General features: G+C 39.3%; 1 protein-coding gene across 3 annotated transcripts in view; it reads left to right on the plus strand.

Moving 5' to 3' along the window:
* The window catches only part of CTNND2 (catenin delta 2), a 1127175-nt gene that overhangs the window by 396764 nt on the left and 706565 nt on the right, over positions 1–23846 (plus strand). For all 3 annotated transcript variants that reach the window (XM_025270807.3, XM_025270808.3, XM_044932646.2), the window contains one exon: positions 20272–20384. In XM_025270807.3, coding sequence (XP_025126592.1) covers positions 20272–20384 — 113 coding nt within the window. The remainder of the gene's footprint in view (positions 1–20271; positions 20385–23846) is intronic.

Below are 23846 nucleotides of genomic sequence, written 5' to 3' on the forward strand. Positions count from 1 at the left end.
CTAGACGCTTTCAGAAACACCTTCAGAGACATATGGAGAAGTAATGTTTTACCAGCTGTCTAGCCTTAGCCTGGTCAACTTGACATATAAAATTAACCATCATAGGATCCATACATGGACTAATTTTGTACCCACATCTTTTCTATTTGTGTCATTCAGCACCTTGCAGAAAACTTTGCACATAAATATCTGTTGCCCTACTGTTAATTTATTCATCTATTCCATAAATGTTTATTTGGCAACTCTCTTTAATAATTACTAGAAATTTGAATGGAAAAGGTATTATTGTTCCTGCCTTGAAATCAATCATGTGAGTAATTACTCCAGAATAACTGGAGCTTGTTTGTTTCCAGGCAAATCAACACTGATGGCTCAATCCCCACCTAAGGTTGCTGACGTTAGTGAGAAAGCAGTGTTACCTTTGCATTTCATTTATGTGCCAGAGAAACCTGATACTGTAGTACTGAAGAGAAATTAAGCAGCAATATGGCCAGATTACTGGAGACAGATTTTGATTTCCAAGGAGCTAAGGACCAAACTCTCTAGAATCTTGGAGCCACGAAGAAATGACACATCTCCTGGTCCTGAAGTAATGAATGGCACTTTGAATACTTCAGAGTTTGAATATCTGAAGTTTACTATCAGTAAACTTCCTAGGGAATTTTGTGTTAAGGAGATGATAAATCATGGGAAAATTGATTATTCTGCCACATGAATGATATAGTTCAGTTCAGTTCAGTCGCTCAGTCGTGTTCGACTCTTTGTGACCCCATGAATTGCAGCACGCCAGGCCTCCCTGCCATCACCAACTCCCAGAGTTCACTCAGACTCATGTCCATCCAGTCAGTGATGCCATCCAGCCATCTCATCCTCTGCCGTCCCCTTCTCCTCCTGCCCCCAATCCCTCCCAGCATCAGAGTCTTTGCCAGTGAGTCAACTCTTTGCATGAGGTGGCCAAAGTACTGGAGTTTCAGCTTTAGCATCATTCCTTCCAAAGAAAACCCAGGGCTGATCTCCTTCAGAATGGACTGGTTGGATCTCCTTGCAGTCCAAGGGACTCTCAAGAGTCTTCTCCAACACCACAGTTCAAAAGCATCAATTCTTCGGTGCTCAGCCTTCTTCACAGTCCAATTCTCACATCCATACATGACCACGGGAAAAACCATAGCCTTGACTAGACGGACCTTTGTTGGCAAAATAATGTCTCTGCTTTTGAATATGCTATCTAGGTTGGTCATAAATTTCCTTCCAAGGAGCAAGCATCTTTTAATTTCATGGCTGCAGTCACCATCTGCAGTGATTTTGAAGCCCAAAGAAATTAAGTCTGACACTGTTTCCACTGTTTCCCCATCTATTTCCCATGGAGTGATGGGACCAGATGCCATGATCTTCGTTTTCTGAATGTTGAGCTTTAAGCCAACTTTTTCACTCTCCTCTTTCACTTTCATCAAGAGGCTTTTTAGTTCCTCTTCACTTTCTGCCATAAGGGTGGTATCATCTGCATATCTGAGGTTATTGATATTTCTCCCGGCAATCTTGATTCCAGCTTGTGCTTCTTCCAGCCCAGCGTTTCTCATGATGTACTCTGCATATAAGTTAAATAAGCAGGGTGACAATATACAGCCTTGATGTACTCCTTTTCCTATTTGGAACCACTCTGGTGAATGATATACCATAAAAGTAAATGAGAGGCCTTCCCTGGTGGTTCAGGGGTAAAGAATCTGCCTGCCAATGCAGGAGACATGATTTGATCCCTGGTCCAGGAAGATCCCACATGCCTCGGAGCAACTAAGCCCATGTACCACAACTACTGAGTCTGTGCTCTAGAGCCTGGGAACCACAAAACTGAGCTCCTTGCAGTGCGTATACTGAAGGCTGCCCACATAGAGCCTATGCTCTGCAACAAGAGAAGCCACTTCAGTGAGAAGCCTGTGAACTGCAGCGAGAGAGTAGCTCCTGCTCACCACAGCTCAAGAAAAGCCTGCACAGCAACAATGACTCACACAGCCAATAAATAAATAGAAAACAAACAAACAAAAAAAAAAATTTTTTAAGTAAATGCCAATGCCAATTTTACTAGTTGAGGGGTTTTGTTTTGTTTTTTTTTTGGTTTGGTTTGTTTTAATATGGATTTGGCAATCTGGCAAGACAACTTTGAGAGTTAGATCAGTGAAAGCATGTACTTCCTGATGCTTTTCTCAAAATTAGAGAAATTTGTTTCTTGCTCTGAACATAATTACATACATTTTTTGGTGGCCAGAGGGAGAATATCTTTGAACATGGGAGTAACTGAGTTATAAACATCACACAAAGTAATTGTTTGATTATATTGATAATGTTCTTCTAAACTTTACATTGTATATCTATAGTTAAACAGTAGTAAAATTTGGAAGAAAATGTGGTGAGAGGATTAAGTTTCAGTTAGGTTATGTCTGTAATTTCAAATTAATCATAGCATAGTAACTGGCAAAAATCTGTTTTGTGTAAACAAAAGAAAAATATGAATAGGGACAGATTGATTCAAAATATTCAATTTCTCAGTATCTAGACTTTAGGGAGACATCATGATGCTTGTGGTAAGGATATTTCCTTTACTGTTATCATGTGTTCAGCCATTGGAGGATTGAATATTAAGAACTAGTAATTTTTATCCTTAGGAAATAGTCATTGAAAGGTTGTAAGTAGATGAATACAGAATCACATTAAATTTTTTAAAGGTGATTTGGGACTGTATCAAGGAGATTGAAGGCAGGTCTGAACAAGAGGTGGACACTCTAATTAGGATAGTAAGTTTAGGTTTCTGGGCAAAAATACTGGTGGCCAGAATGAGAATAGAGTCAGTGGGGTTAGAGCAGCAGACGGGAGAGTTATGTCCCTGCTGTGTCCATTTCGCTGTGGGGTTTCCCCCACACCAGGCAATTCTCTGGTGCCCGCTGCCTGTCCTACAGTCCAGCTCAATTCTGAGACTGCCTACCTGAAGATGGCAGCATCAGACCTCACAGGCTAAAGGCTCCGTCCTACCCCCAGGCACTACCCCCCAACACACTTAATATGCTAATGGAAAGGCCAAGTTGGTGCTTGTTCTTCTAGCCAACTGACCAACTATAGATTGGGTGTTCCAGCAGCCTCCTTTGAGGGTTCAGTTAATTGGATAGAGTGACTCACAGAAACTTTTTATTTACTAGATCACTGGTTTATTATAAGAGGATATAATTTAGAAGCAGCCACATGTACAAGAGGCATAGGGTAAGGTCTGGGGAAAGGGCCCAGGACTCTCTCATAGGTGGTTCCTCCCTGAAAATCTCCAAGTGTCCCCCAACCCAGAAGATCGCCAAACCACATTCTTATGGGTTTTTATGGAGGCTTTATTACATAGGTATAGTTTATTAAATTATTGGCTCTTGGCAATTGGCAGTTGAACTCAATCTCCAGGCCCCCCACCACTTCCCAGAGGTCTGGGGGCCAAAACTGAGCTTTCCAACCCTTTAATTACAATGTTGGTTCTCCTCCAGACCAGCCCCCGTCCTTAGGTGTAGTCCAAAAGTCATCTCATTAATCTAACAAGACACCCGTGTCACATTCTTACCACTTGTGAAGCCCCAAGGGTTTCTGTGACAGAAATGGGGATGAAGACCAAAGGTACAGTTCTTATTGTAAATCACAATATCACAGTGGTACTTAATGTACCAAAGGCATATCATGAGTGACAGAGTGTGAGACAGAGAGAGAAAATCATGAAAAAGATTCTAGGAATTTTGTATTGGAAATGCCGCAAAAATAATTTAGCCTCACCTTCTACATTTTATCAAAGACATTGGTAAGTTTGCTCTATGCAGACACACTGCTGCACACTTTCTTATATTGACCCAGACATTATTTGAGTCACACAGTAAGTCATCCATCCATTGAGTACACTGAATGCTTGATGAGAGGAATGTGATAATGCAAAGACATGGTTCTTGCCAAGAAGACATGTATATTCTACGAGGGAATACAAGCAGGTAATTCAGGGAATTCAGTAAAGCATTGTTGGCACTATAAAAGTCCTGGTCATTTTTTCTCTTGTGTAAGGAGTGAGCAGAGGTCAGTAATGTACAGAACAGATGGAATTAAATGAGTCAGTGTTGAGACTGGCAGCATAAAACTGAAGACAGAGGCATTTTCCCTAGACTTGGAATCAGGGGAAGAGTGGAGAAGAGAAAGTAGGTATTGGAAGCAATGGGTGTAGAGTGAGCATTGTCAACGTTCCTGTGTGTGTGTGTGTGTGTGTGTGTGTGTATGTGCATGCATTAAGTCACTTCAGTCATTTCCAACTCTTTGCGACCCTGTGGACTATAGCCTTCCGGGCTCCTCTGTCCATGGAATTCTCCAGGCAAGAATGCTGGAGTGGGTTGCATGCCCTCCTCCAGGGGATCTTCCTGAACCAGGGATTGAGCCAGCTTCTCTCATCCCTCCTGCATTGACAGGTGTGTCCTTTACCACTAGCGCCACCTGTCATTTGAGCGACTGCAAGTCATTGATTTCAGCTGAGCCTGGGGCTCTGGTACTTCCTCTTTTGGGCTTTAAATATTAGAATGCTGGTTTCTCCATCACAGGCTAAATATAGGCAAGGACACTGGAGCATAATTCTTCAGCATCCTCATTGCCTTCATGGGGTATATCTGACTTTGGCAGTGGCAAAAGTTAAGGGCCATTATTAGAAGGAAATATTTCAGTGGTAGTGTGAACTTGGACGGTGCACTGAGTATAATTCTGTCTGTTGTTGGACATAATAATTTCAATATTTTATATCTGGGAAGGCAAGAAAAACAAGGACAAGTGAGCTGGAGGCATTCCACATTAATGAGATTTGTGTTTTTATTTTGATGGTATTGTTCCTAGTTCTATAACCTCCATTAAAACAATACAAATAAATGCTCAAGAGTTTTCAGGCAGTGGGGTTCTGAACATTTAATTTAAGACAGACTTTTAGTTCTAGTCCCAGTTAATCTTTGGGGAAGCTAGTTAGCATCTTTAAATTTAAGATGTCTTAGAAAATAAAGTGCCTACCTTATGGAGTCAAATGTGAGGAATAAATAAGTTAATGCATGTAAAGCATTTGGTAGAGTATGATATATGGTAAGTAAACTCTTAAAGTATTGATTGTCATTATTGTGGGCTGTGTCATAAATAAAAGTTATTTCCAAGTAGGTATGGGCATAACAATCACTAGTAGGCAATTTTCAAAATGTACATCAGGGCCCCATTACCAGTGAAGATTTATTTTGTAGCTCTGAGTTATATACCAGGCATTTAAAAAGTTCAGAAATTATCTTGATTAGGTAAGGGTCACCCATGCAGTATTATCACTAAACTTGGTATCCTACTTAATGGATTCTTATATCATCTTAAACTCCCAAGAAATATCCCCTTCTTTATTTTATGGAATACTGCCAGTTAGAGGAATTAAGTAAATTCCCAGGTGGTGCAGTAGTAAAGAATCTGCCTGCCAATGCAGGAGACTCGAGTCTTGAGTTCTGTCCCTGAGTCAGGAAGATTTCCTGGAGGAGGAAATGGCAACCCTTTCCAGAATCCTTGCCTGGGAAATCCCGTGGACAGAGGAATCTAGTGGGCTACAGTCCATGGGATCTCAAAGAGTCAGACACGACTGAGCAAATGAGCACACCCCCTGATAAACCAGCTTTATTTGGATATCAATGCATTGGCTAGAACTGATGAAATTTTACAGACTGGAGTTGGTCAGACAGAGGTGTTTGTTGTATTTTATTTTACTGAAACTGTTCTGGAAAGCTGCCTATGATTCCACTTTGGGGCACTGATTCCTGTCATTCGCTTTCTTGCTAGGTGACCCAGGGTGACACCATGGTCCTTTAAAACACTAATCTGTCAGTTTTGTAAACTTTCAAGGACATCTCTTTGCCATAGTTTTTGACTTGTCGATGAGGTTTATATAGCTTTACAGTTGACATTGATTTGTTCCGTTCCATCTCGACATCAAGACTTGTTCTTCCCAGACTTATTGGATGCTTTGTTGTAAGCTTCCTATTATTACCCTGTCATCTGTTCCACCTTCCCTTCAGATTTGGCTTCTGAACCTGTCTCGGTGTGATGAAATTAGCGTCGCCCAGAGTTTGTGGCTATGAAGTCAACTCATTCATGTGAAAGGGGAATTAAAAGTGATGTGAGAAAAAAGGTCACCCAGGATCACTTGATAACATGAATCCTTGATGGATGCAGAGATGAGGACATCAGGGAGCAAAAATTCATCTACACAGTGGAAAACTCGTCTTTCATCTTTCCTGCAGAGATTCCAGCCAGAGAACAGAGAACAATTCCTAGACTCTGATCCTCTCCAAGGGGAACATCTGAGGACAACAGTATAAGTTGATAATGACTATAATTCCCTCTCTAATATTTCAAAACACTTGAGCAGTCATTTTGCTCCACTATTGCAAGCAGAGTCACTAAGTTGATGTCCTGAAAGCATGGAATCTTAGAGCCTGAGAACAAATAGCAGTGAGGGCTTCCCTGGTGGCTCAGTGGTGAAGAATTTGCCTGCCAATGCAGGAGACACAGGTTCGATCCCTGGTCTGGAAAGATTCTGCATGCCCCAGAGCAACTAATCCCATGCACCACAACTGGTGAGCCTGTGCTCTAGAGCCTGGGAGCCACAACTACTGAGCCCACAGTGCACATCCACTGAAGCCCACACACTCTAGAGCAGCTGCTGCTGCTGCTAAGTCGCTTCAGTCGTGTCCGACTCTGTGCGACCCCATAGATGGCAGCCCACCAGGCTCCTCTGTCCCTGGGATTCTCCAGGCAAACACTCTAGAGCTAGTGCTTCACAACAAGAGAAGTCACCACGATGAGAAGCCCACGCACCACAACTCGACAGTTGCCCTTTCTCAGCACAACTAGAGAAAAGCGTGCATTGCAACCAAGACCCAGCACACCCAAAAATAAATAAATTAAAAAAAAAAAAAGAAATAGCAGTGATCTTCCATTATCTCCTTTTTCATAAAAGTGATGTGATTGTGTTGATATCGGTGCTTCTAAAAACCAGGTCTCGTATGCAGAAAAGATGGCAAGACATGGGGGAGTGAAATATGCAGGGCATAGTGAGCCTCACAGAGAAGGCAATGGCACCCCACTCCAGTACTCTAGCCTGGAAAATCCCATGGATGGGGGAGCCTGGTAGGCTGCAGTCCATGGGGTCACTAAGACTCAGACATGACTGAGCGACTTAGCAGCAGCAGCAGCAGCAGCAGTGAGCCTCCGAATGAAAGAGACAATGTGCTGAGACTCCAGCAAGAGGCAGAGAGATATTAGGCAATGGATGTTAGTCTTGGATCTAGAGGATGGAAGAGATCAGGGGAGAGCAGAGATGTCTATCAGTTGAAGGGCTCATTGGATGGGCCAAGAGATCATCCAATAAAGCCCACAACAGGCACCAAAATGGGATGTAGAGGCAGAGCATCAGTCCCCAGGAAGGTTGATTCCTTTAGAAGATGCTCCTATAAAGGCCCCAGGCCTGGAAATGATTGCTAACTTTATTACTGACCCAGGAATTCTCTCAAAATAAGACTGGGTCTGGACCCAAACTGAAGAAGTAGGAAGCAGCAGGAAAGTTGACCACGTCTAGAGGTATCAGACTTCAGGCTTTCAGTCTTCCTCACAGGACTAGCACCTTTTGTGGCTCATCACTCGGTTTTCCCTCGTCATCTCACTTGGTTCAGGAGGGGCAAGCTTTCCTTGCGGACTCATTGAGGAGTGCCCTGGAGCCTCCACTGCGGCAGTTGTATGGATCAAAGCCCGTGCCCCTCACTACTCTCCACACTCATTCCTACCTCCATTCGTTAGCAAACATGAGCACTTGCGCTTTGCACAGCGGGACTGCTGTTGTGTGTCTCAGTGGGTCTGACCCTCAGTATTGTTTTCTCTTACTGGACGGGGTGTTGATAAAGAAGCCTGGATGCCTGAGCATGTATTGTTCACATAAATAGCCTTGGGATTGTTTCAGTTTCCCCTTCCCACTTCAGCACAGTCGGTTTGTATCTTACGTCCTTGGATTTCAGCAATCACATCAACACTGTTGTTGCTGTGTTGTTGTTTAGTCGCCAAGTCATGTCCGACTGTTTGTGACCCCATGGACTATGGCATGGCAGGCTCCTCTGTTCTCCACTACCTCCCAGAGTTTGCTCAAACTCATGTCCATTGAGTCGGTGATGCCATCCAACCATGTCATCCTCTGTCGTCTCCTTCTCCTCCTGCCTTCAGTCTTTCACAGCATCAGGGTCTTTTCCAGTGAGTCAGCTCTTCACATCAAGTGGCCAAAGGAGTGGAGCTTCAGCGTCAGCATCAGAACTTCCAATGAATATTCAAAATCAACAGTGGGAAACACCTTTGTTTTACACCATCCAGCATCTCATCCATCTTCTCTGTTCTCCATTTCTGTCCAATCTCTTTTCCAGGAATAAAATCTGACAAATGTAGTTTTGCTTAACGCTCTGTTCAGTCTAAATTTTTCCACTGTTTCAAACCTCACTTGTAGGATCCCAATTGAAAGTGTGCCACAATAGATAAAATATTTATTGAAGGAATTAATGAAACTGTGTGTAAGTGTTTTCTGATTTCACTTTTGAGGCTGAATTAGCTAAGCCCCTCAAGGGACATTACATGTTTTTATCCATTTAAAAATGTTTAATAAAATATTTAATTAAGTTAAATGAATTATTAAGTCAGGATCTTTAGGAAAAAGTTATAAAAGTATGTGATAATTTTTCTTATAAGAATCCTAATATAGTATGTGACTCAACAATGTGCTATTCTATTCCAGGAGAGAGAATCATTTAAATTTTACTCTTAATACATTTTAATGGACTTTGCTTTCATACATCCACTCCTTCTATAAAGTTTTATAATCTCCAAAACAAGATAATTTCCACCTGCTTGAGAGGTTAAGTTTCTCTGACAATACTTGCTTGTTCTTAAAACTTTTTTATCATAGGATGCCCTCTAATCCACCCATCAGCCTTTTTGCAGAGGAAGTACAGATGTGTTACAGTGTTGTGTTATTTTCAAGTGTAGAGCAAAGTGATTCAGTTATACATATGCTGTGCTCGGTCACTTCAGTCATGTCTGATTCTTTGAGACCCTATGGACTATAGCCCATCAGGTTCCTCTGTCCATGGGATTCTCTAGGCAAGAACACCAGTTCAGTTCAGTTCAGTTCAGTTGCTCAGTGGTGTCTGACTCTTTGCGACCCCATGAATTGCAGCACACCAGGCCTCCCTGTCCATCAGAGTAGGTTGTTATTCCCTTTTCCAAGGGATCTTCTTGACACAGGGATTGAAACTGAATCTTCTGCACTTTCCTGTATTGCAGGTGGATTCTTTACCCACTGAGCCACCTGGGAAGCCCAGTTACACATATACATGTGTATATATTTATACTCTGTCAGATTCCTTTCCATTATAGGTTATGACAGTTCCTTGTGCTGTACAGTAAGTCTTTGTTGATTATATATTTTATACATAGTAGTTTGTATCTGTTAATCCCAGACTCCTAATTTATCCCCCCCCCCTGCCCAGCCCTTCCTGTTTAGTAACCATAAATTTGATTTGTATGTATGTGAGTGTGTTTCTATTTTGCAAATAAAATTTCATTTGTAACAGTTATTTAGGCTTCACATAAAAGTGGTCTTGTGTGTATCTTTCTCTGTCTGATTTCACTTAGTATGATAATCTTTAAGTCTATAAACATTGCTGCAGATAGCATTATTTCATTGTTTTTTATGGATAGTAGTATTTCATGGTATATATTCTTATAATGTACATATATACACATACATATAAACATGCAGCACATCTTTGTCCATTCATCTGTCAGTGGACACTTAGTTTGATTCTGTGTCTCGGCTATTATAGGCAATGCTGCAGTGATCACCTACTGTTCTTAATTCCCATGAAATCCTAATTCCCCTGGACAGTTTCTAAATCACATTTTGGTGTTTTGTTTTTTTTTTTTAGAACTTTCATTTACTATAATTATTTTACAAAGAATTTAGTGTATTTGCATTTTTAAATACACATATTAATGTATATGATTTGATGAGTTTGGACATGTACCTACACCCAGGATACCATCACTACAATAAAAGTGAAAGTGAAAGTGAGGTCGCTCAGTTGTGTCAGACTCTTTGCGACCCCATGGACTGCCCTACCAGGTTCCTCAGTCCATGGGATTTTCCAGGCAAGAATACTAGAATGGGTTACCATTTCCTTCTCCACAATAAAAGTAATAAGCATATAAACATATCCATCACCTCAAAAAGTGTCCTGTGTCCCTCTGCCTTTTATGACGGGAAGGGGTGATAGAAACACTAAAAACGAGATATGCTCTATTAACAAAGTTTTAAGTTAATTTTAACACTATTGTTAAATATAGGCACTCTCAAGAGTTCAGCTTCTTGTTCAGCTTCTATAACTGAGACGTTATACCCTTGAACAACTTCCCATTTACCCCACTCCCTAGGCCCTGGCAACTACCATTCTATTTTCTGCTTCTGTAAGTTTGACTATTTTAGATACCTTATGTAAGTGGAATCATATAATTTTTCTTCTTTCTGTAGCTGACTTATTTCACTTAGCATAATGTTTTTCAGGTTCGTCCATGTTGTCACAAATAGTATAACTTTTTTCTTTTCTAAGGTCTTCCTTGGTAGCTCAGATAGTAAAGAATCTGCCTGCAATGCTGGAGACCCAGGTTTGATCCCTGGGTGGGAAAGATCCCCTGGAGAAGGAAATGGGAACCCACTGCAGTATTCTTGCCTGCAGAAATCTGTGGACAGAGGAGCCTGGAGGGCTACAATCTATGAGGCTGCAAAGAGTTGGACTTGACTGAACAACTAAGTCTTTCACAGCCGAGTAATGTTGCCTTATATGTGTATGCCACATTTTCCTTACCCATTTGTCTCTGGGACATTAGAGTTACTTCCCTATCTTGGCTACTGTGACTGATGCTGCAATGAATATGGGAGTCCTGGTATCTCCTTTAGATCCTAATTTCATTTCTTTTGGATGTTTACCCAGGAGTGGGATTGTCAGATCATATGGTAGTTCTGTTTTCAGTTTTTTTAAGGAACCTCCATACCATTTTACATTTCCATCAACAGTGTGCAGTTTCTCTACATCCTTGCTAGTACTTGATATCTTTTGCCCTTTGATACTCACCATCCCAGCAGTTATGAGATAATTTAATACTGTGGTTTTGATTTGTATTTCCTTGACAGTAGTGATGTTGAACTGCCTTTTTTTAATATACCTGTTAGCCATTTGTGTGTTTTCCTTGGAGAAATGGCTTTTCAAATGCTTTACCCATTTTCTAACTGGTTTCTTTTCTTTTTTTAGCTACTGAGTTGTATGAGTTCCTTATTTACTTTAGAAATTAACCCCTTTAAATATTTTCTACCGTCCTGTGGATTGCCTTTTCATTCTCTTGGCTATTTCCCCTGCTGAAAGGAAAAGTAACTTTTTCATTTGATTTAGTCCTACTTGTCTGTTTTTGCTTTTGTCTCCTGTGTTTTTGGTATATCATCTTTTATAGCCCAATTTATATCACCATTTCTCCCCTGAAACTTCCCAGGAGAATGCCATCTTACTGGCCTTGTTACTCTTGTATTTTTTTTGCTGGTATCTCTTGTTCCTCTACCCTTCAAATCCAGATAAGCTTCAAAGAGCTTTCTTCACTGTTCTTTTCATATCTCTTTACAGTCTCACCTTCACTGAATTAACTTAATCTCACATTATTCACTTACAACCAATACTACACATTTCACTGAATATATCTACGTTTATTTTTCCCATTAGGATACCCACCAGGCCTTATTAGCAATGTCCCTCTCTTGAATGCTCTTTCATCTCAAAGTATCTAATACCAGGAAATATTCAGTCCTGGGAGGTCTGTTCTCTCTCCAGATATCAAAATGAGTTAGAACTGGGAAAGGTTATCTTTCTACCCACATCACAAGGTGAGTACCTCCCACTGGAATAGAAGCTCCTTCTTGGGGTGATGATGCCCTGGAGGATACTGTAGATGCCTGTAGACCATAGGAGTGCTCCAAGTTTGAGAGCTCCTCAGCTGTAGCTCAGAGAAGGCAATGGCACCCCGCTCCAGTACTCTTGCCTAGAAAATCCCATGGGCGGAGGAGCCTGGTAGGCTGCAGTCCATGGGGTCACGAAGAGTCGGACACGACTGAGCCACTTCACTTTCACTTTTCATTTTCATGCATTGGAGAAGGAAATGGCAACCCACTCCAGTGTTCTTGCCTGGAGAATCCCAGGGACGGGGGAGCCTGGTGGGCTGCTGTCTATGGGGTCACACAGAGTCTGACACGACTGAAGTGACTTAGCAGCTGCAGCAGCAGCAGCCTCTGTAGCTCTTCTAGTTACCAATTCTAAGGTCAGTTTTCAGTTCCAAGCATGAAACTACAGTAGGACCAGTTCCATTGAGAGTTTCCATCCCCAACAATATGCTGTGGCAAAAACAGCCCTTCCTTAGGTGCTTGGGTTGGAATAAAGTAGAAATGACTATAAAATAAGTGACAATGCAGTAAGGCATTTCGGAACCCAATCTCTAAAATTTATACAAATAAAAACTATTTAAATCAGTAAATGTGAAAGTTAATGAACCTCATAGTTTATACTGACATCATATGTCTTCTCTACATTATAGATGGCTGTGGTCTCTGGAACAAAATAATTGACAGTACTGGGAATATTTAGACCATCCAATATTAATTATTTCATTCAACTTCTCTCTTCTCTATATCCAGATCTCCTAAAACATCATCTTTGATCTCATTCTCTTTCCTACTTTTGAAAGAAGAATTTATTTCCTGGACAAGGCTAATCCTTTGATCTTAATTACCTCAGTGTTTTTGTAAAGAAAGAAAGAAAAGAAAGAAAGAGCAGTTTTGTCATATTTATACAAGGACTTCCCTGGTAGCTCAGCTCGTAAAGAATCTGCCTGCAGTACAGGAGACTCAGATTTGATTCCTGGGTTGGGAAGATCCCCTGGAGAAGGGATAGGCTACTCACTCCAGTATTCCTGGTCTTTCCTGGTGGCTCAGCTGGTTAAGAATACACCTGCAATGTGGGAGACCTGGGTTCCATCCCTGGGTTGGGAAGGTCCCCTGGAGAAGGGAATGGCTACCCATTCCAGTATTCTGGCCTGGAGAATTCCATAGACTGTGTGGTCCATGGGGTCACAAAGAGTCTTACACAACTGAATGACTTTCACTTTCCCTTTCCCCCTATACAAGGCAATACATGTAAAGCACTTAGCTCAGTGCAGATACATTTATTTAATATATATTTATTGAGACTCTATGATGTCCCAGGACTGTCCTAGATATGATATACAATGGCAGCTCAGCAGGAGATGTTTCCTCCTTATATGCTGACTAGTAATGCAATCAGTAGTAAGTCCTCAATGAATATTTTTCCTCCAGTTTTATTATTATTTTTATCTTATTTTAATAATAAAATATAGAATTTTAGATGCAGAAGAGAAACCTCCTCCTTCCTTGAAGATCTTGATATATAGTATGTATTCCATAGAAAAACACAGAAGGAAAATTCACTTAATTCCTTGTTTCACATATGCAATGACAAAGTAAACATTTATGGGAGGGACATCTTTTAAAAGGCATTGAATTGATTCAATTTCCTAAATGGAGAAAATGCCATTTCAATTAAAAAGTCATGCAGTCAAAAGGAAAAAATAACCCAAAATTAGCTCTATTTTTAATAATGTAGTAGTGAGCAATATTTAAGAAAATGGGTAAAAACTTAACTATTTAGCTGTTTAGTAATATGTTTAATATGAATTTTTAATACAATAGGAAAAAAGCATTTACAAATCATGCATGATGGAATAATAGTTAATTCTTAAAAGCATTTCAGCTAAGAAAGTAACAGTGCCTAGAAATACCTTCCCACCTAAAACAACAACAAAAAATATCTATGTACAAACAAATTAGGAAAACCAGTTTTCAAAACACTGAACTTTAAGCAATGAAGGACAGTGATTCTTTAAAAAAAATTATTGAAGTATATTAGATATATATGTATATTCTTTTTCAGATTATTTTCCCTTGTACATTATTACAAAATATTGAATATAGTTGCCTGTGCAGCAGGTCACTGTTGGTTAACTATTTTATATATTATAGCATGTACGGTTATGAATGTGTGAGTGTATGTGTGAAAGAAACAAAACTCTATAAGACAACTTTTATTTCTCAAAAATGCATTGTGTGTATGTTACCAAAGCCTATATTTGTGTGTGTGTGTATGTGTGTGTGCGTGTATGCATTATATATATAGATTATGTATAAGGCATCCCAGGTGGCACTGGCATAATTATTAAGAATCATCCTACCAGTGCAAGAGACACAAGAGACAAGGATTCAGTTCCTGGGTCAGGAAGATATAGATGCATTATATATATAGATTGTGTTTGTGTGTGTATATATATATATTTATATACATATGTGTATATATTTATTGTTTTATATACATATATAAATCATTTTGCTAAGAACCTGAACCTAACACAATATTGTAAATTAATTATGTGCTTAGTTGCTCAGTCGTGTCTGACTCTTTGCAACCCCATGGACTATAGCCCACCAGGATCCTCCATCCATGGGGATTCTCCAGGCAAGAATACTGGAGTGGGTTATGCCCTCCTCATAATATATAATAATAGAGCTTTATTACTTATACAAGAATGGCAAATACATGACATGTATTATTTCCTGTCAATACAATACGTGTGTGTGCTTAGTGGCTCAGTCGTGTCTAACTCTTTGTGACCCCATGGGGTGTAGCCCACCAGGCTCCTCTGTCCATGAAATTCTCCAGGCAAGGATACTCGAGTGAGTTTCCATCCCCTCCTCCAGGGCATCTTCCCAACCCCAGGATCAAACCCAGGTCTCCCGCATTGCAGGTGGATTCTTTACCATCTGAGCCATCTAGGACTTCAGTTAAAAAAAAAAAAAAAAAAAGATTCTTAAGAGACAAAAGCAAATGTGGTGAGCCTTACAATTGCCCTGGCTTACTGCCTTGAGAGAATTTCCCTGCAGCGGTGGAGAAAGGGGGACCCGGGCAGAGCCCTGAGGACTCCCTGAGCTGGGGAGAAGGTACTGAGGGTCTAGGGAGTAAAGGTGGCTGGAATTTGCAGGGAAAATAGGAAAAAGGTGATTCCTGCACAGAAAGAAAATCCTTGAGATCCGTCGAGGGTCCCCTTCAACTATGCAGCAGAGAACTGAGAAGCCCGTGTACTTGCGGGAACCACCAGAGAGCAGGGGAAGAACTAACCTGAAAGGATGGTCGGGAATAGTGCCTGGTGCTCACAATGGGACCAGAAATACATGCTTACACCCTCCAGCCAAGCTGGGAAATCCCATAATTCACAGACCATTGAGTACACAGAAAGGTCTGCCTAGGTAGGGTAGAGTAATTAACTCTGGACTAAATGATGCTCTGTTTCCTTAACAAGTCTTAAATACCAGACTCAGATGTATCAAATTAGTTCCAAGTAGCTTCACCGTGTCCCAGAACAGAGCTTAAGGCATTTGCAGGAATATGAAGATGCCCAAAACACAACAGGGTAAAATTCAAAATGTATTATGTTCCATCAAAGATCACATGTGCAGAGAAGTGAAAATGGGGCCCATGCTGAGGAGAAAAATCAATCAGTTGAAACTGACACAGATGCTAGAATTAGCAAATCAGGATAGTAAAATATTTTTTATGTGTGTATTCCATATGTTCGTGAATTGGGACATGGAAGATATAAGAAATACCCAAATTAAAGTTCTAGAGATCTTTAATTCATTAGTGTCTAAGATTAAGAATATACTCCATGGGATTGATGGTAGATTAGACATCACAGAAGAAGGGATCAGTTAGCTTGAAAACACCAATAAAACTGAACAATGTGAAACACAAATAAAAAAAAAACTTTTAAAAGTGGAAAAAGGAATCCATAACTGTGGGACAATTCCAAATGGCCTAATGTACACTTAATTTTAATCAACAAAGGAGAGCATATAATGGGTAAGAAAAAAAAAAAATTTTGAAGAGCTAATGGCTGAAAAAGTTCCATATTTGATAGAAACTATAAATTCACAGACCCAAGAAACCAAATGAACCCCAAGTATAGGAAACCCAAAGAAAGCTGCTTGCAAAGAACTTTATAAGGAGTTATCCAACACTGGTGGTAAAGAGAAAGTCTCAAGCGGAGTCAGAACAAAAAAGACACTATATTCAAAGACATGAAGGTAGGAAATGCCATAGTTTTGCATTGTTTTGTTAGAAACACTAAGTGCAAGAGAAGACAGTGAAACAAACCTGTCTTTCAAAGATGAGGGCAAAATGAAAACTTCATTAGGTATAAATCAGAAATAATTCATCACTGAAGGAACCACATTACAAGAAATATTAAAAGAAGTCTTTCTGACAGAAGAAAAATAATACCAGATGGAAATAAATCTATACAGATGAAGAGCACTGGATATTGTGACTGTAAGTTTGGAAGGCAGCTTGCATGAAACAAAGTCTCCTAATACCCTCCACCCATAAAAATGGTGTGAAAAAGTATATGAGTAGTGAGGCCACAGTCTCCAGCAAGCACACCCAAGATTAATGTTTATTCTATTAGAAACCCAGGAAGGTTTATAAATCCTGGTTCAGATTGTCTTGCCATATTAGAGACTCATCAAGAAAAACAAGTGTGAGGACTCAGACAATAAAATTATAAATGAAAGAGAAGTTACAACTGACATCACAGAAACAAGAGGCTTATAAGCGACTACTACAAGCAACTACATGCCAATAAAATGGACAACCTGGAAGAAATGGACAAGTTCTTAGAAAAGTACAGCTGTCCAAGACTGAACGAGGAAGAAATAAAAATGTGAACCAACCAATCACAAGTAATGAAACTGTGATTAAAGACCTTTCAACAAAGTCCAAGATTGAATGACATTACAGGCAAATTCTATTAAAAATTTAGAGAGGCGCTAACACGTATCTTCTCAAATTCTTCCTCCAAATCACAGAGGAAGGAACACTTCCAAACTCATTCTATGAGGCCAGAGTTACTCTGATACCAAAAGCAGACAAAGATATAGCAAAAAAAAAATATATATATATATATAGGCCATTATCGCTGATGAACATAAACACAAAAATCCTCAACAAAATACTAGCAAACAGAATCCAACAACACGTGAAAAGGATCATACATCATGATCCAGTAGGATTTATCCCAAGGATGCAAGGATTATTTGATATATGCCACAGTCAATGTGATAAACCATATTAAAAAACTGATGAATCAAAATCATAGTATCATCTCAATAGATGCAGAAAAAACTTTTGTCAAAACTTGAGACTCATTTTTTATAAAACTCTCCAGAAAGTGGGCACAGAGTGGGCACCTACTGCAACATCATAAAAGCTATATATGATATATACACTGCAAACATCATTCTCAATGATGAAAAATTGAAAGCATTTCCTCTAAGATTATAAGGATGTCCATTCTTAGCACCATAATTCATTATACTTTTGGAAATCCTAGACACAGCAATCAGAGAATAAAAAGAAATAAAAGGAGTCCAAATTGGAAAGAAGTAAAGCTGTCACTGTTTGTAGATGATGTAATATTATACATAGAAAATCCTGAAAATGCTGCCAGAAAATTATTAGAGTTCATCAATAAATCTGGTGAAGTTGCAGGGTACAAAAGTAATGCACATAAATGTCTTGCATTTCTATCCACTAACAACAAGAGATTAGAAACAGAAATTAAGGAAACAATTCCATTTACCATCACAATGAAAAGAATAAAATATCTCAGAATAAACCTACTGAAGGGGGCAAAAGACGTGTACTTAGAAAACTATAAGATGCTGATGAAAGAAATGGAAGATGACACAGATGGTGAGGCGCCCTGTTTTTGGATTGGAAGAGCCAATATTGCAAAAAAGACTGTACTACCCAAAGCAATCTACTGATTCAATGCAATATCTATCAAATTACCAATGACATTTTTCATCGAACTAGAACAAAAATATTATAAAATTTGTATGGAACCACAGAAGACACTGAATAGACAAAGCAGTCGAGAAAGAAAAATGAAAGGAACTGGAGGAATTGGATGTCCTGATTTCAGACTATACTACAAAGCTATGGTAATCAAGAGAGTATGGCACTGGCACAACAAGAAGAAATACAGAAGAGTGAAATAGGATAGAAAGCCAGAGATAACCCCACACACTTATGGTCACCTAGTCTATGATAAGGGAGTAAAGAATATACAATGAAGAAAAGACAGTCTCTTCAATAAGTGGTGCTGGGAAAACTGGACAGCTACATGTAAAAGAATGAAATTAGAACACTCCCTAACACCATACACCAAAATAAACTCAAAATGGATCACAGACCTAAATGTAGAACAGGATACTATTAAAACTCTTACAGGTAAACATAGACAGAATATTCTTTGATATAAATCACAGCAAGCTCATTTTTATCCACCTCCTATAATAATAAAAACAATAATAAACAAATGAGAACTAATTTAATTTAAAAGCTTTTGCATAGCAAAAGAAGCCATGAACAAAACAAAATCAGCTGTCAAAATGGGAGAAAATATTTGCAAATATTTGGTAACTGTGGGGAAGGGAGAGGGGGAGGGTCACCATAGAAGTTGTTTAGTCCCTAAGTCTTGTTTGACTCTTTTGTGACCCCATGGACTATAGCCTACCAAGCTCCTTGGTTAATGGGATTTTCCAGGCAAGAATACTAGAGTGGTTTGCCAGACTGAGGGACTGAACTCACATCTCCTGCAGGTGAATTCTTTACCACTGAGCTACCTGGGAAGCCCCCACTATTCGGGTAGGGGATTTTAAAGTGGGATTGTGTGAAAAAGTGTAAACTACTAAAAAAATAAAGAAACCATTGCCATTGCAAAACCAAAGTAAAAACAAATAAAATAAAGATGAAATAAAAAAATCTGCTCTTGTAGAAAAGAGCAAGGGTATTTTTAATATATTTAGAGGACACATAAGGTCCTACTCTTTAAAGATTTCACTCTAGAGCATCCCATGGTAGCAAATAAAATGAACTCATCTTTTCTGGGAAGACAAAGCCCTGTAATGTAGGGAGTTTTAGTTCTCCCAAATTGACCCCCACCCTGTTTTTCAGTATTTTTCAGCATTCTTAAAAGTTTTCTGATCCCCAAAATGCAAATGTGCAAATAATTTGTTTTTTAAAAGAAGTTAATTGTGATATTGTGAAAACCTTTTCTGAATTTTTTAAGATAAAATAAGTAATTTGCTATAATTATGTTTATTAAAAAACTGAAGTATATGGAAAAATAAAACATAAAGATTAAAATATGATATAAGAGTCCTGTAGTTGAAACAGTCAAAATCCTTGGTGTACTGAATGAAGCATTTTTCATTAAAAGTAATCTTTGCACAGTGGGTTTTAGGTAGCTTTATAGAAACATTCTTCCTTGATTCCGTTGACTGTTTTATAAGGTGATGTATCAAGTACTGCAAAGGTTATTCACTTCCTAGTTCACCACGTAATTAGACCTTTGTAATTAGAATCATTGTCCTTGTTGTTCTACTGAAATGTAAAGAATGAAACACAAAGCTTTAAAAGCATTATTTTCCTTCATCTGTAATATGTAAGTAACATGAAGATGAAATTAGTATATTGAGACAACTAGATGGCCAGTAGGAACTAAACTCAATACTCCAAATCATATAAAAATAGTTTCTTTATTATGGGTTTCACTTTTTGTGACAGGAGTATTAATATCTGTTGGGTACTGGACATTTGCCAGACATACCACAGGCTTATTCTTCATGGTCAGTATCTCATTTAATCTTCACCTCAACCTAATAAGTGTTGTAAACCCATTTTACAGGTAATGTAACTAATCTTTAGAAAAACTGAACAGCTCATTCAAGGCCCTGAAACTGACAGGTTCCAGGACTGTGATATGAACTCAGGGTTCTCTAAAATTCTCATCCTTCTTCAAGCCCTCATCAGCAACCTCTGCTTCTGAAATTGGACGTCCTGAAAAAAAAATCCTAGTTTTCCCCTTGACCATCCTGTCTTCTTGGTCTGATTTCCACTTTCTGTATAGCTGATGGAATTTATCTTTTTGGTGGTTTTATTTCAGGAATTACAGTTTGAAAGGCTGACCCGAGAACTGGAGGCAGAACGCCAGATCGTCGCCAGCCAACTGGAGCGATGCAAGCTTGGATCGGAGACGGGCAGCATGAGCAGCGTCAGGTACTGGGCACTCTGCTCCTCGGGGCTGGGCTTTGCTTTGCCAGTGGAAGGAAACTGTGGTGTTTATCTTCTCCTTACAAGCCTAGCAGTGGCATTAGAACACTCAGTCAGATGTTGCAAAGGAATCGTAACCGACCTGATTTAAGATGTTCAAAAGGTGTCCGAAGTGATTTGTGCTTGAATCTCTTTTCACAAAATGCACACTTTCCCTGAATGCAAAGTACATGTTGTTTTACATAAAAAGGAGGCTTTGCATTTAGTGAGTTTGCTGGAAATGAGGAGATGATATGTCACCTCCGTTTGGTTCTTTTTTTTTTCTGAATGATTAAGAGTTGCAGGTTCTGGAAACGAAAGAGAGAATGTTTTGATCTAACTTGCATTGTTTGCTAATATACAATGCTACAGTATAAAATTGCTCCTCAAACATCAACTGCACATGCAATTTCTGTGTGTGAAAACATTTCGTAGATAGAATGATTATTCAATTACGGGTTGGTATGAGATTATGAAATATTTAAAAACAAGCCTTAGTCACTTGACCACAAAATAAATTATCTGCCTAAGGACCATGTTTCCATATTTAAAAATAGAAGTGTGTATGTGAAAGAAACATAAATAAAGCTCTATAAGATGACTTTTATTTCTAAAAGTGCATTGTACTTTCTTGTCATGTTGTTCTATATTATGGTTTTGACATGCTACATTTCCAACTGTATCTTCTCTCTTGAGAACCCTGCCATACTCTTTGGCCTTCTGTTCAACTGCATTGTTGGTTACATCACTCATCCACAGTCCATTGTTGAGAACTGGTCACATGGCCCCTTCGTAAATGGAAATGGGCAGGGATTCCTAGTCTTGGGGTCTATGGCCACTCTGCCCAGGAAGCAGAAACGTGAGTTTAAAAGTCTTAACTAACTACGGCCACAAGGAATGAAAACATCCTTGAGTCCATTTGCTCTAAAATATTCTATCACTGTAAGGTTTATTTGTAGTTGGAATGTTTTCTTGTTAGAGCCTCCTGCCATTAGTCTTTTAACATTGTTCTTTTCTTTGTTCAACAATGATTACCGTTCAAAGGAAATCATTGCACCATTTGTTGTTAGACTAAATTACTCTGAAATATCATTTTCAATTGCATTTGGGGTGTGTGAAAGCATATCAGCTTCGGCATCTGAGCACCTAAGCGATGTAGAGCTGCAGATACAGATCCATTGTGATCTCTTCAACTCCTCATAGATTTGTCTGAACATCAAAATTAACTAAAGCAGGATGGACAAGAAAAAGAAGTAATTTGTGTCCACTTGAAATTGTTTTCAGAAGGTTGGCCGGTTGAAGATGTTGAGGTTAAAGTGTGGAGAAAAATAATATTTGTAAGTGTGTATTCGATTTAATACAGGGGTTTGTATATATCGGAGGAGCTTTTTTCAGTGGTGAACATCACCTGAGAAGCTAAGTCTGTCAGGATTTTCAGGTCCATAAACACTGTCAAACTGACATCTGCATCTTCATTTGTTTTGAAACCCATTGTTTCACTACTGGTCAGATCACCTTTTCCATTTAGTTCAGTTCAGTTCAGTCACTCAGTCGCATCCAACTCTTTGCGACCCCATTAATTGCAGCACGCCAGGCCTCCCTGTCCATCCTCCAACTCCTGGAGTTTACTCAGACTCATGTCATCAAGTCAGTGATGCCATCCAACCATCTCATCCTCTGTCATCCCCTTCTCCTCCCACCTTCAATCTTTCCCAGCATCAGGGTCTTTTCCAATGAGTCAGTTCTTCGCATCAGGTGGCCAAAGTATTGGAGTTTCAGCTTCAGCATCAGTCCTTCTAATGAACACCCAGGACTGATCTCCTTTAGGATGGACTGGTTGGATCTCCTTGCAGTCCAAGGGACTCTCAAGAGTCTTCTCCAACACCACAGTTCAATTTCCATTCATATCCTTGATATTTCTGTGTGATACTTTTGCGTATTCTCCATCTTGTGTTTTGTTTCACCCACCACTAGCCCTTGGTAGCAGCAGGTCTGGGGGACCATGCTGTGTCCTGTGTCTTAATTTCCAACTGCTGATTGGATCAGAAATGGATATCTGACCCAAGGGTGACTCACCAGTAAGCGGCCTATAAGAAATCAGTCTTGCACTCTTGAGAATGTGAACTAGGTGCCCCCGAATCTCTGTTACCTAATGGATTGTGCTAGGAAACGGTTGCCATGTGGATTGGGTGCTGGTGGAGGAATCTACGGTAATACAAAGTGAATACGGTAATACAGGAATCTACGGTAATACAGAATCCTACAGAGAGAGACTATGGTTCCTGGTAGTCAGAGACCAGGTTAGTTCCCATTAGGGACTGGCTGCATTTAGATGTTGCATCCATGAGATTACCTTTTAAATTCCTAAAATCTTTTCTCCTCCTTCATTTGATTTGATTGAGTTGATAATTTTTCTGAGGTCTAGTATTTCACAAATAGAATACATCAGTGAACTACCAAAGTAGACAGAAAAATTACCCCATGACAACTTGTGATCGTTTATACTGTATCTTGTATTCCTATCTCAGCCTGTGATAATCAATCATTCTTTATTAAATATATATTAAATAATAGTGCTTATTGCAGATGACATCTAATTATTTTTCCTTGCTATATAACTATATATAGCAATATGTCTTCTTCAAGCTTGATTATTTTATATTTTGAAAATGTCTAATGTATGAATCAGCATTTGAATAATATAAGCGATTTACTGATATTTCACTGGAGGCAATCCAATACTTCCACTGTTCTTTTTTTTTTTTTTGTCATAACCTAGTTGTTTGCTCAACTTCAGAAATGCACTTTTAACAATTCAAGTCTTTATTAAGGGTGATAGACTAACCTAGTTAGCACATCAAAGGGAATGTTTAAAAATAAATGAAATAGAATGTAAACAATTTTTGAAAGAGGAGAACAGGCAAAGAAATCTGTGATGTTGTTTCCTACTTCTTGGGGATACTAGGAGGGGTAAGAGAGTTTCTTAGAGGAAATGAAACAAAATCAAAATTGTTTTCAGATTTTTTTTTTACATAAATGGTAAAAGTGACATAAATATAGTTTGGTTCTCCTCTGCCTTTATTGGTGTTAGGAAATTGCTCCGTCTAACTCCTAAGGCCTCTTTCCTGGTAGATACATTGACAATTTAAACTTAATGAAAAGATGTTGTTAGTATGCATTTATAACAGCCAACTCGGTTGTGTTGTTGTTGTTTACTCACTAAGTAGCATCCGACTGTTTGTGATCCCATGGACTGTAGCCTCCCAGACTCCTCTGTCCAAGGGATTTCCCAGGTAAGAACACTGAGGTGTTGCCATTTCCTTCTCTAGGAGATCTTCCCATCCCAGGGATTTTACCTACATGTCCCCCTGGCAGGTGGATTCTTTACCACTGAGCCATGTTGGAATCCCATAACAGCCAACTTTATAG

The sequence above is a fragment of the Bubalus bubalis genome, chromosome 19 (assembly GCF_019923935.1).
Source record: "Bubalus bubalis isolate 160015118507 breed Murrah chromosome 19, NDDB_SH_1, whole genome shotgun sequence".
Classification (NCBI taxonomy): domain Eukaryota; kingdom Metazoa; phylum Chordata; class Mammalia; order Artiodactyla; family Bovidae; genus Bubalus; species Bubalus bubalis.